The sequence below is a fragment of the Neopsephotus bourkii genome, unplaced genomic scaffold (genome assembly GCF_033783945.1).
Source record: "Neopsephotus bourkii isolate Nb327-2 ecotype Australia unplaced genomic scaffold, CSIRO-AGI_Nbou_v1 NB_234, whole genome shotgun sequence".
Taxonomy (NCBI): domain Eukaryota; kingdom Metazoa; phylum Chordata; class Aves; order Psittaciformes; family Psittacidae; genus Neopsephotus; species Neopsephotus bourkii.
The window spans coordinates 2202951-2215225 of record NW_026900744.1 but is presented as its reverse complement, the minus strand read 5'-3'; the positions used below and the strand labels follow the sequence as shown (position 1 = coordinate 2215225).

The 12275-nt window shown below is 53.7% G+C and overlaps 1 protein-coding gene and 1 long non-coding RNA gene across 2 annotated transcripts in view; both read right to left on the bottom strand.

The window, feature by feature from the left end:
• LOC133207636 (uncharacterized) overlaps nt 1-2139 on the bottom strand; it is a 39444-nt gene extending 37305 nt beyond the window's left edge. Inside the window, exon 1 of the long non-coding RNA XR_009724099.1 lies at nt 2090-2139. This is a non-coding gene — a long non-coding RNA (uncharacterized LOC133207636). The remainder of the gene's footprint in view (nt 1-2089) is intronic.
• Nucleotides 2140-6265: 4126 nt separating this feature from the next.
• Nucleotides 6266-8995, bottom strand: DMRTA2 (DMRT like family A2). Its single transcript, XM_061344825.1, has 2 exons — nt 8245-8995; nt 6266-8086 (listed from the first exon to the last, which is right to left on the bottom strand). Exons 1-2 carry the CDS (start codon nt 8735-8737, stop codon nt 7209-7211), a joined length of 1371 nt encoding a protein of 456 aa, XP_061200809.1. The 5' UTR covers nt 8738-8995; the 3' UTR covers nt 6266-7208.
• Between the last annotated feature and the right edge of the window lie 3280 nt (nt 8996-12275).

Genomic DNA, 12275 nt, shown 5'->3' with positions numbered 1-12275 from the left:
GTTTGGCTGCAAATATCTATGGCTAACCTTTCAAGCAGGAGATTTAGAAAACTGAGGAAATCCATAGGTTCTACCCAAGGTAAACCACGGGCTTCCCCAAGCCATGAAAGGAAATCAATATCCCATATCCTGCTTACAAGAAAGTGAGGTAACATTTTGATACCTTTGTTCCCTATAAAGCTGTTTCATCAGTAAGTCCCCTCTGCACAAATCCGAGCTCATTCTCTCTTTTCATGCTGCTGATGCTACCCTTGCTTAGAAGCTCCTGGTCCCTGGATCCAGCTCCCTTTAGCAGCGTTTATACCCTCCTTCTTCCCCTAACTCCAGATCTTGGTGACCTGTAAGCCCTTTTCTGGATCTGCCAAGTAGTTTATAAGGGCCCTGCCTTGTCGGCCCTGCTTCTGTCTTGTTGAATCTGTGAACCTCTCCTATATTCTGGTCCAGGGCTAGTACCCCATTTCACTTTCAAACATCTGATTTGAGCAATGACCTCAGCATTTTAAGGGCAGCCAGTCCTGTTAAATCTCTCTGTAAACAGAAACCCCAAGCAGATCTTTTTAAAAGCCTTTGTAATTCATGCTTTCCATCTGCCTGTCAGACCACACGAAAATATCCACTCTCTGTTTCTGGTTTCTTTTCCATTTCCCTCTTCCCCCCAGGACCCTGCCCTGCTGTCACAAACCTACTCAAATTTGCACAGATCCTGCCCATCTATTACATTTGCCCAGTTAAATAGTCAGCTACTTCCTGAAGATGCACATAGCATATTTGTAATTACTGGTGGGTAAGAAAATGTGGGTAACCTGCTTTCAGTGGATTTCTACATCCTTTCCTTCCTGAAATTCATCTACTCTTTTACCCAGTCTTTTTTCATCTATTCATATACCGGGGGGGGGTAAACACAGCAATTTTGGGGAACTGGGAAAAAACTACACAAAAACCACCTTTAGCATAACTCTTACAGCACATTAGCAAGATCCAAAACCAGAAAAGATGAAATGCAAGGCAAAAAACCTCTTCTGAATCCACACTAGTTACAAGTATACTCAAACTGATAACACGTCAAAGGATCTATCCTTACCCCTCACAGAGACCTGTATTACAGAGCTTATTTAGGCAGAGCTTCTGTGTGAAGTTAGGAATCAGAATGTATCCCACATATCACCATCTCTTACAGAAAATTAATCCACAAATCAGAATATAACAAGCTTTTGCTCTTCCACACCATCGAAACAGGGTTGTCAGGAAGCAATGTTTTTCCCCTTATAGTTTAGAGTTTGCAAGGAGTTAAGATAAAATCTAAGGTAAGACTTTAGCTCCCACATACAGGTAAATCCAATACTACACAAAACAGCATTCCAAACAGAATTATCCCCCGGGGGGGGGGGGTGTCTCATCATGCCCTTGTCCACATCTGCCAAATTCACACCTGGGGTGAAGAGGAGCACATGTTTATGCTAGCATTCGGATAGAGCTGGCCTCAGACTTTGGTTAGAAATGGTTAGCACACAGCCTTTTGCCATTAAAAACTATTGGCAATACCTTCTTGTCTTTAAGCATTTTCATCTCCCTTGATGCACTTGCTTTCACATGGACAATCAGTGAGTCACTGTAAAAACACCCATCACTATTTCACACTGATGGTCACTTGCTCGAGCCTCAGCTGGTGTTATAGGTGTACATGAAGTTGAAACTCCTCTACAGCATCTGAAATTAAGAGCTTCTAGTAGTTTCCACGAGAAGGTAAATCCTGCCTCATAGTACCACTTTACCCAGCCTACACAGACTATAATCCAGTCCTAAAGGCTCCCTCAGGAAAGGCATGTTACCACAGACTTAATACAGGTCAAGGAGCTGCCTCACGCTTTTCATGCATATGGCTGTCCTTCAAACTCAACCCCAGCAAGTGACACAACATTTTCATTGCGCTTTCCTAATACAGGCATTAAGATCTTGTTTTATGGATTCTTAAGTGTTCCCACAGACCTTAATCTGAGTTCTCTCATAAGCCTAAAACCATATCACCCCCCTCACCCTGCTCTTCTGTGCTGGAATTTACTCCTTTAAACATCTACCCCGCTTCTTTTACCTTCACCATTATCCAGCAGTGGACTTCCTTGCAAACCTGCCTTCTCCAGCTGTATCACCTCACACCTTACCAGATCATCCCCCCCACCCTTTAACCTCTTCCACCCCGGCCCCATCTCTCACGTTAACACCACCCACCTGCACCAGCACCGCACCCTCCCTCCCATCAGTAATTGCCACCAAATCCAGCAATCAGCCCCACAGCTGAATAGGGAATTCAAGGATTGCCCAGCTCCTGGGGTTCTGCTGGCCCGGCCCCGGCTGCTCCCGGCATTCGGGATGGGGAGCAGTGGGCATTCTCCGGCAGTGCCTTGGGTCAGGAGCAGCTCTGTCATCGATGACTCGATTCGCTAATAACATAGAAATGAGGGAACTGGCTGAAAAGTAAAGAGGTTTATATTAAAACATCTGTTAAAATTCACTTAATTTCGTTTTGGTGCAAAGAAGCTCGTTTTGGAGATGAAATGTAAAGAAGCGCTGTGCAATTTCAGGGTTTGGTTTTGTTTTCTCTGGGGTTTATGTCTGGTTTTCAAACTTCAGCTCAGCAGGCGGTTGGAATATTTTGCGTGTGGTTTGGTTTGGGTTTTGCTTGAGGTTGGGGCTTTTTTATTGTTGTTGGTGGTTTGGGTTTTTGCTAAGAAAAAGGCAGAGGAAAACAAAAGGGAAAGTGGGAATGACCGGTAACAAGGCGAAACCAATTTTTGCACAAGGTTTTCCGCATCATGTTGAAAGCCGGGAGGTGGAAAAAGGAATGAATTATCACGCTCCCTTAACTGACACTAAAAGCAGAGGAAAACATTACAAACAGCCAGTTTCTCTCCCGTTCTAACTCCTGCTCCACTCCGCTGCATCTGTTGAGCTCTAGGCCGACCGCCGATCCCTGTGTGAAGGTTCTCGGTCAGCGGCCGCCGTGCGTTGCCGGCTCGTCCTGCGGAGCCGCTCCTCCTCGGTTTGTTCCACCTGCTTAATCACATTTAAATATATTAAATACTTTCCTATTGTTGGGGAGTAGAAGTGATTGCTGCAGTTGCTATGGGGACGTAATGCCAGCATGGGGGGGGGGGGGGGGGGTGCCCGCACTACCAGAGGTGTCCCTTTTCTCTGTCCTGCGCTGCGCTCCCACTGTCGAGATGACCCCGAGAGACAGACATCCCGAGGGCTCGTACCGGGCATCACGATGATGTGATTTACCCAGTGGGACGGGTAAAAGCCGTTTTCCTGGGAGCAGTGCCACCGTGGGCCCGGCGGCAGCGGTGTTTGCTCAGCGCCGGCCCGCGGGCGGGACGGACGGAGGCACCGGCCCAGAGGCCGCCCCGCCCCGATGAGGGGCACCGGGGCCGGGCCGGCCTTCCCCGCCCCTCAGGGGCTGCGGGGCGGTTTCAAGGCCGGGAAACGCGGCATCATGTCCCGGGACAGCCGTGGTGGCGCGGCACGGAGGCGTCCCGGGTCAGCGGGAGAACCGGGCCGGGGGTCGGGTGTCGCTCCTCGGCCTCCAGCAGAACAAGGCCCGCTGGAGGGGCTGAGGGCCGGGACGCCGTATCCGCGGTACCGCCGCCCTTCCCCGCCGCTGGTTGGCCCCGGCGGAGAGGCTGTGTTGCCAGAGGAGCGCACATCGGGGCAGCTGCGGAGCAACAGGCCGGGCCGGGGCCGGAAGGGAGGCAGAGCCGGAGGGGAGCCACCCCGCTCCGACACCCTCTGTCCCCGGGGCCCCGGTAGTGAGTCGGGTTTGCGGGGAGCGCTTAGAGCAGTTCTGGGGAGAGGCGCCCCTGTATTGGAGCGGGGGGTAGCGGAGATTTCCCCCGTCGTCTTACAAACAAAACAACCGGTCTGTAAAGGCGAAAGGGACACATCACCCTCTGCATCTCCCCTTCCGGCCCCGGCACTGCTCTCCTCTCCGGGCTGCCGAGGCGGCCTCGCAGCGAGCAGGGCGCAGAGAGGTTCATTTTAGGTGAAGGAATGTCATTTCGCTACTAAATGGTTAGTCTAATTTGATCTTTATTATGCCGTGGATTAGGGTTGATTCATATTAAACACGAGTGCTGTTAATACAGCGCCGGAACGTGTCCCGCTGTACGTACAGCCGCCGCGGCTGCAGCCCCGCCGCTGCCTGCGACTGGCGGATTAAGATTTAATTAAGAGGGAAGTTCTCTGGCGCTCACCGTAGCCTCTCCACTTCAGAAATAATTTATACTTAGCTCCGCGGATTTTATTCAAGTGATAGCATTTTATTTTACTCTAAAAGGGACCTGAATATTTCATGCTGTGCCAGAGGCTTCTGTTGTGCGAACCTCTCGCAGGCAGCTCCAAACCCAAGGGGTTTTCCACTTTTAATCTACGGGAATTACCTTAGTAGGGACAATGTATCAGATTCTCTTACCCCCTCCTCCTCCCCCAATTTAGCAGCCTAAACTATCCATATGAAAGTTAATCGTCGTGATCCCCATTGTCGGCTGTATAAATCCAAGCTCAAGCCAACCTCCAGGACACGGCAACAACTCTGATAAATTGTCCTGCTCGCCTAACTACACAAGAATGGCTTTTATAATTAAAAGGGGGAGCTGAGTTAAATCAACAGCTCCTAAGCCCTTCTCAACAGAGCTAGAATGGGAGAAATGTGGCGACCTGATTTCTTTAAGTAGCAGCTCTTTGTAGCCCATTCATAATCCCAGATATGGAAACCCATCCTGCACAAAGTCAGCCGCCAACCGAAAAAAAAAAAAAAAAAGGGGGAAAAAGGGGAAAAAAGTTTATTCAGATGCTCAAAATCCACCCTTTTTTTTTTTTTTTCCAGTCTAACATAACCCTGGCACTTTATAACCAAACAGACAACTCCTTTTCCAATTAAAGTGGAATTAGGAAACTCAATCAAATTAGCTCACTATTAAAGTCCTTCTTTATTAAACCGTTTTATTGTAGTAATATTAAGTTTCACCCGCTCTTGGAACACGAGACTTTTAAAAGTTTCCCTTGTGATATTGATTTGGCTGCTCCCAAGACGGATCAGGGTCACAACTATTTACCTAGGTGGAATCTGTAATATTTACTTTTATTATTACTATTATTATTATTATTAAGAAAAATCTTAAAATTGTATCCAGCTTGATCGATCGCTCGAGGGAAGGAAGAATTGCATTTTACTTGCCCTTGTCCTTTGATTTTACCCAGGGGGGGTCCCTCAATAGCTGCGGCGGGACGGTCCCCTCCCAGAGCCACCAGTCCAATGACTGGTTGGTAGGAGCCGCGCTGTCAGCTCCCAGCCAATGTTTACACAGTTATATTTGAAGTGAGAAAGTAAACAGTCCAGCTGTGCCACGGAGCGGTTCCGTGGGATTAGGTTTCCATACCAACGAACTTTAGGAGCTTTTACAGTCTTAATTCAGCCATGCACTTAACTTGTTCTTTGTGAGTAATAGTTTTCTTGGGCCAAAAACTCCCAGGACTGGTAAAAGTCGTGCTCCGGCTTTTGGAAGCATCGCATCGCTGGATGCAGGGGAAGCACGGCCGCTGCCCCCCCGGTGCACGATAAATATATAGAGGTAGGAAAGGCCTTTGGACATTTTAGTCTTGAAGAATAGAGGGGCACCATTGCCAAAAAAAAAAAAAAAGAAAAACAAAAAAAAAAAGAGGAGGGGGAAAAAAGGATGAAAAAACCCAAACAATAAAACAAAAAAAATAAAAATAGGAATAATAATAAAATATAAAATATAAACAAAATAAACACACACCAATAAAAAAAACAACCACAACCCACGCGTGAAGCCTTTGCTCGTGAACGGAGGTGAAAGATTTGGAAGGACGCACAGTTCCAGAAGTAAACCAGCGGCTTCTTTCCTGTGTGTACCCCCACCATCGCCCAGCACTGGGGTTGTGGTGTCTTAACTCATTCATGCCTGTCGCAAATACACTTTCTGAAAAACCATCATTATTTATATATCCCTTCGGTTGTCTTGACATAGAAACAATTAAAACTCACATTCACGTTTCAGATAAGAGGGGAAAGGACCTCTCTGTTGCTACAGGCTTTTGCTCTAAGCATGTTTTTCTCTCTGTGATAATGCTGCATTTCCTAAATATAACAAAAAAATCACTGCAAATACCAAAGGGAAAAAAAAAATCATTAAATTTTTACCCCTCTGATACTGATATTTCTTCCTCCCAACATAAATAACAAAAAGACCAGAACCAGCAATAAATGTATGGGACAATTTCAGTTCGTAAGGAAATTGCTCTGGTTTGTAGGCTTCGTTTTTATTTATAAATTTCCTGAAGGACATCTGGTTTGACCATGATAAAAATGTAGTAAACATATTTGTACTAATTGCATAAACTTCTTTAAATATTGACTGTCCTCATCAAGTGAATTTCCCAAAGCACACTTCATCGTCTCGTAAAATACCACTTGCCATTTATAAGACCTTTTTTTTTTTAATAGAAAATAACATTTATTTCTATGAAATGGGAACACAGAATTACCTGTTAGAAACAGCAAGAAGTTTGCTACATTGGAACAAGAAAGCAATTTCCTTGCAGATCACAAATGAAGGAGGCTTATTAAACCATCATACACCATTGGCGCCGGGGTCCTACGGACAGTTACAAATATATCTACTTTCCAATGTTATATACAGATCGGAACATTTGGGGGGGTGGGCAGGAAGGAAAAGGCTTTCGATTTGACAATATGTTTAATCTAGATGCCTGGTAAGTATTACAATGCGCTGTCTAACCTTTAGCTTAACGTTAATACCAAGTTCACCTACGAGTTACATTAATAACTTAGATTTCCATTTTATAACATTATACACTTGCTAGTATACATATATATATGTATGTGTGTGGGGAAGAGTGTGTAGTGTGTGTGTAGCGTGTGTGCGCGCACACCCCACGACGCACCAAGGATATCCATGCTTATGGCCATAAGCAACAAAGAGTGACTCATGTCTGGACAATGAAAGTGCACCTTTATCACCGATTTAACACCTACGTCTGTCCGCGCCGGGCTCTGCACGCCACCATCGCCTGCAGGGGGGGAAAGAGGGGGCAGAAAGTCACCCGTGCCCGTCCCTCCTGTGCCTACCTAGCTACTTCTACACAGCTGGGCTTTGGGGAGCTGCCCCTCGCTATTGCTTCTCGGGGGTGTTGTTGACCATGGGCCCGTAGAGCCCGCCGGAGTAGACCTGCTCCTTGTGCACGGCGGAGCGGTCCCGCATGAGGTCGCTGAAGGCGTAGTCCACGGGCGGCCGGAACCCGAGGGTGGGCATCAGCCCTGCCGTGGAGTAGGGGGTCATGAAGGCCAGTCCCCGGCTGTGCGCCGAGTAGGCGAGGCGCAGGGGGTTGAGTCCCAGGTGGGTGCCCAACGGGTAGCCGCCGGCCTCGGCCCCGAAGTGCGTGGCGTTGGGCTGCAAGGGGGAGAAGGCGGAGCGGCTGCCCAGCGTGCCGATGGCGGGGGCCATGGCGCCGGCTATCAAGGGCCGGTGGTGGCCGGCGGCGGCTGCAGGGGTAGGCGGAAGGCCTTGCAAGGCGCCGTCCCGGGCCCAACCCTCCTCGGGGCCCTTCTCCGGGCCGCGGTTGTTGAGGATCTGCTCGATGGCCTGGACCACGTCCCCGCCGCAGCCTTGCAGCACCAGCTCCAGCACGCTGCGCTTGTGCGCCGGGAAGACGCGCGTCAGGATGTCGATGGGAGTCCGCTGCCGGCCGCCGGCCGAGGGCGACGGGTCCTGCTCGTCCTTGTCCGCCTCCGAGCCCGAGTCCGAGCCCAGCGGGCTGATGGAGCCCGGGCTCTCCTCCCCCTCCTTCGGGCCCTTGGAGACGGGCGAGCTCAGGAAGGACTCGCCGTCCCCGTTCTCCGAGCCTGAGCCGTGCCGAGCTTCCGGGGAGGAGGTGCCGGGCACGGACTCGCCGTCCGGGGAGAGGGGCTTCCCGCCCGCCTGCTGCGGGGTCACGGCGCGGCTCGGCAGCAGCGTCTTGGGGAACAGCTCAAACTTCTGCATCTTGGACTCTGCGGGGCGGGAGGAGGAGAAAGAGACCGTCACTGCGGCTGCCTCGGCTGCCCGTGGGGCCCACCCGCCGGGACACCTCCGCGGTCCCCGCTGCCGCCTCTGCCGGTCCCTTCCCCGCGTCCCACCGGTCCCCCCACCCCCGAGGGCGCGGTCTTACCTGAGGCGCCGGCGCCTCCCTCGCCGCCGCCGCCGGCGCAGACGGAGCCGAAGACTTCGTACGCGGGCCGGGGCGGGATGATGCCGTTGGCGGCCGCCAGCGCCAGGCCCTCGGCGGTGCCGTAGAGCAGCTGCAGCTCCCTCGCCTCGTTCTCCTCCTGCGCCTGCTGCCGGCGCAGCGCCACCTGAGCCGCCATGACGCGCTGCCGCTCGGCGATGAGCGTGCACTTGGCGCACATGCAGTCCTTCCACCGGCAGTACCGCTTGTGCCCCTTCAGCGCCGACACCACGCCGTGGTTGCGGCAACGGGCGCACTTGGGCGTCCGCGGGTACTTCTCTGCCGCCCGCAGCAGCAGCGGCGGAGCCCGCAGTAAGCTCCCGGCTACGCTCACGGGCAGCGTGGCCGCCGCCGCTGCGGCCGCCGCCGCCACCGAGCTGGGGGGCACCGGAGGGGGAGCGGCGGGCACGCTGGGCAGCTCCGACCGCAGCTCCATCGCGGCGAGCCCGCCCCGAAACAGCGACCCCCCCTCACGGGTCTCCCACGGAGCAGCGCGGGGTGGGGGGGAACCCCGCCGAGATCCCGCGCCCGGACACGAGAGGAGGCTCCCGGCGCAATCACGGGTGGGGGGCACGCGGAGCACCGACGGCTGGCATGCAAACCCCAGAGCCTACCAGCTCGCCGACCCGGCCCCGCCGCACACCGGAGTGGGGCTCAAGTGAAGAGGAGACCGACGAGAACCCCCCTGCGCCCTCCCCCCCCACACACACACCCGAAAAGTGAAATCTAAGACAAGAAAATCCAATCAAACTTAGATCTCTCGCGCTTCCGTGCTCTCCGTGCGCATCTGGCGGGGCAGCGCCAAGTCCATCGCGCCGTGCTCAAAGCTGAGCTCCACCGTCCGCGCCCGCGGGGTCGCCGGTGGGAACCCGAGCTCACCCACGCCGGTCCCTAAACTCAGCTCCCCTTTCCCCCTAGTAACTACAGTCACAGGCCACAAGCGTCCCTCCAAAGACCAGTCCAGCACCTTCAGCGGCAGGATCCCTCTCCACGAGCCGCGGAGGCTAAAATCCAGGAAGAGAATTAAATCTTTCCTAAAGAAAATTAACCAAGATCACCCCGGCTCCCTGCCAGCAGCGCCGCAGCCGGGCGGACACCCCGGAGCACCCCAGTCCCGCCTGGGCTGGGCTCACCCGCCGCGGCGAGCCCCGAGCAGGAGACCGGCGTCGGTGCAGTCGGAACGGGCAGAACCGACGGCAGGGCCGGAGCGGGCAGGGCCCGGCGCCCCCCGGGACACGCTGCTGCTGCCTCCGCTGCTGTTGCCGCCGCCTGTCGCAGCCACTCGCGCTATTGTTGCGGCCCGCGTTGCCATTAGGCAACATTTGACAACAATGTGGCGCCTGCTATTGGCCAGGGGCGGGAAGCGCCGCGCTGATTGGCCGGAACGGCTCCTGCCCGAACGCTCCGCGACCGCCGGGACCGGGCGGGACCCGCGGGTGTGCGCGCCCCCGCGAGCGTGTGTGTGTGCGCGGGGCGCGCGTGCCTGCGCCCGCCAAAAAGGAAAAAGCCTCCCCCCCCCCCCACGCACCCGTCCCGCGGCCCCCAGAGCTTGGCTCTGCTTTGGGTGCGCGTTGCTTCGCTCCTCCTAAACCCAGCGGAAGCCGCGCTTCCGACGGGGGTTACGTGGGTTTGGGGGTGGCTGGGGGGGGATTCGTTTCGGTTTTAGTTTGTTTTTCTGGGTGTCGCTTGTCAAAAGGGTGGGGGCAATGCGCTGTGGAAGGTGACAATTCACTTCATGGTGTCCCCGCGAGGTTTTGGTTTATAACACTGTGTAACGATGTATCTCTTCTTCCTGCCTTCCTTCTTTCCTTCCATCTCCCTCACTCCCCCCTTCTCCTTCTCTTTCCCCCACCCCACAGCCGCAGGTGAAGAGCCGCGGGGGACCCCCGAGGTGAGTGTGATCCCCGGGTGAGCCGCGCACCGCGCCAAGTCCGCTCTCGCTCCTTCCCTCCATCCCTTGTGCGGGATCCGCGTTCAACAGGCGCCTTCCCCGCGGGGACAATAGACCCGAGGGACGGGTGCTGGAGAGGGAGGAGGAGGCCGTCGGGCTGGTAACTGTATATTAACCCCGAAGCTTTTGTTTTAGCGTTAACGGCCCGGGTTTGACGTCACCCCCGCTGGTAACGGGAGGAGGCAGCGCTTCGGCAGCCCCGGCGGGAAACAACGCCGCCCGCTCTCCCCGGGCTCTCCCCTCTCCTTCCCACGAGGGATCTCCATCCTCCGCAGCGCTCTTTAAAGGTCTTTGTGTGTCCGTCAGTCCTTCCCCGCCTGCCGCTGCCCGGGGCCGGACCCTCCTCCCTTCCAGCATCCCGTTGGAGCCAGACCTGCTCCCGGTGCGCTGCCCCCCGGCAGGGCCCCGAGCGACCCGGGCCTGTGTCCCACCCCATCCCATGGCTGGGAACCGAGCAGGGCCGAGGAGGACAAGCGGCACTCGCGGCTGCTGCGCTGCCCTTTCCCTTTTGTCCCCTTTGGCTGCGACAAGCACAGCTGCAGAGCCCCCAAACTTCCCCGTATTTCTATAGCGCTGACACCGTTCTTCCTCTCTATTTTATTTCTTTCTATTATTTTTTTTTTACCAAAAGAACGCTTTCCCAACCGAATTTCCGCGTGTGCAGCTGCCACCCACTCCTCGTGGTTTAGGTGCTATAACACCTGTATTTGATACAGCCGCGAAGTCAAAATATATCCCATTTAATTTTATTCGCAACCACTCATTTTACTCTCCGGGGAGAATTACTCAGATCATCTGATTTAACTGGGAATTTGTAGCACTCGATCGGACTGAATAAGAAACACAGAAAGTGTTGCTTTACATGAGTTTACCGTGGAGAAAATGTTGTCTCCCTTCTTCCTGCAGTTATGTTTGGGTTTCGGGTGGGTTTTTCCTGCGAATACCTTTCCCTTTCCCCCCCCGAGGCAACCTGCCATCACCCACAACACAGGACACGGGTTACACTGGTTTCCCCTTTTCTTTCAGCTTTGATTTAAATTACAGGGCTGGGTTATCCTTGCCGGTTATGGCGGGTTTAAACGATTTATTTTGGAAACAACCATGGAAAAAGAAAATAAAAATAATAGTAAATAAAACAATAAAACCAAACAGTGGGTTATTAACCTGCCAGCGAAAAGCTGTGGTTTGTGTTCGGAGCCTCATGCCTTTAGTGGCACTGCACAGGGCGGTGTAGAAGTTGGACGCGCAATGTGTAGTGTCTCTAGGTCCGCATCCAGAGGCGTTACTCACGGTTTCCGCGGCCTCCAGCCGCGCATCCCCCAGTGACCAGACGGAAGAGTTGGGCACCGCGTCCTGGTGCGGAGCGCGTAAGAGACCTGGTCCCTCCTTCTCATGTTCATCCCAAATCAGCATTACAGACACCCCCCACCCAAACACTCAACCACGTACTGCTTTTAAAATACAACAAACCGACATCGAAATAGTCGGGGTTACTAATAAAGAATAAGTTAAATGTTTATTGCAAGAATATGTAAGGCAGCGCCAGGAATCAGGCCGTACCGAAGACATCTGTCGAAAGCTCCCCCGGTATATCCCGAGCGTGTAGACGTTTCCCACCCGCTCTCCCCGCAGGAGCAGGCTGCCGCCCCGACGCAGGCGGATGGGCGCCGGGACGGGGCTGGAGATGAAGCTGCCGCTCCCGGGCACGGGCCGCTCTTCGCCGGGGTCAGCCCGGCCCCAGAGCCGAGGGCTCCGCTCCGGGCTCGGCTCAATCCCCCGAGCAAAGCCAGACCATTCTCTTGCCTCTCCCCAGCTCCGGTCGCTGAAGGGGCACTTTCAAACGGAATCCAACTATTTCTGTGGTCTCCGGTCTCTGGCAAAGTGCGTTTAGAACAGGAGAGTCCCGAGCCCGGAGCCTCGCTTTGCACCGGTCTGATAAAACGATAAAAACAATTTATCTCCTGTCCTTATTTTTCCTTTGGAACCTTCCACCGTGAACCAAGACAAACAGAGCGCACATTTC

Coding starts and splice junctions, on each gene's coding strand:
- DMRTA2 (XM_061344825.1), bottom strand. CDS start 8,737: ATGGAGCTGCGGTCGGAGCTGCCCAGCGTGCCCGCCGCTCCCCCTCCG. Junction 8,087..8,244: donor GGGAGGCGCCGGCGCCTCAG/GTAAGACCGCGC, acceptor CCCGCCCCGCAG/AGTCCAAGATGCAGAAGTTT.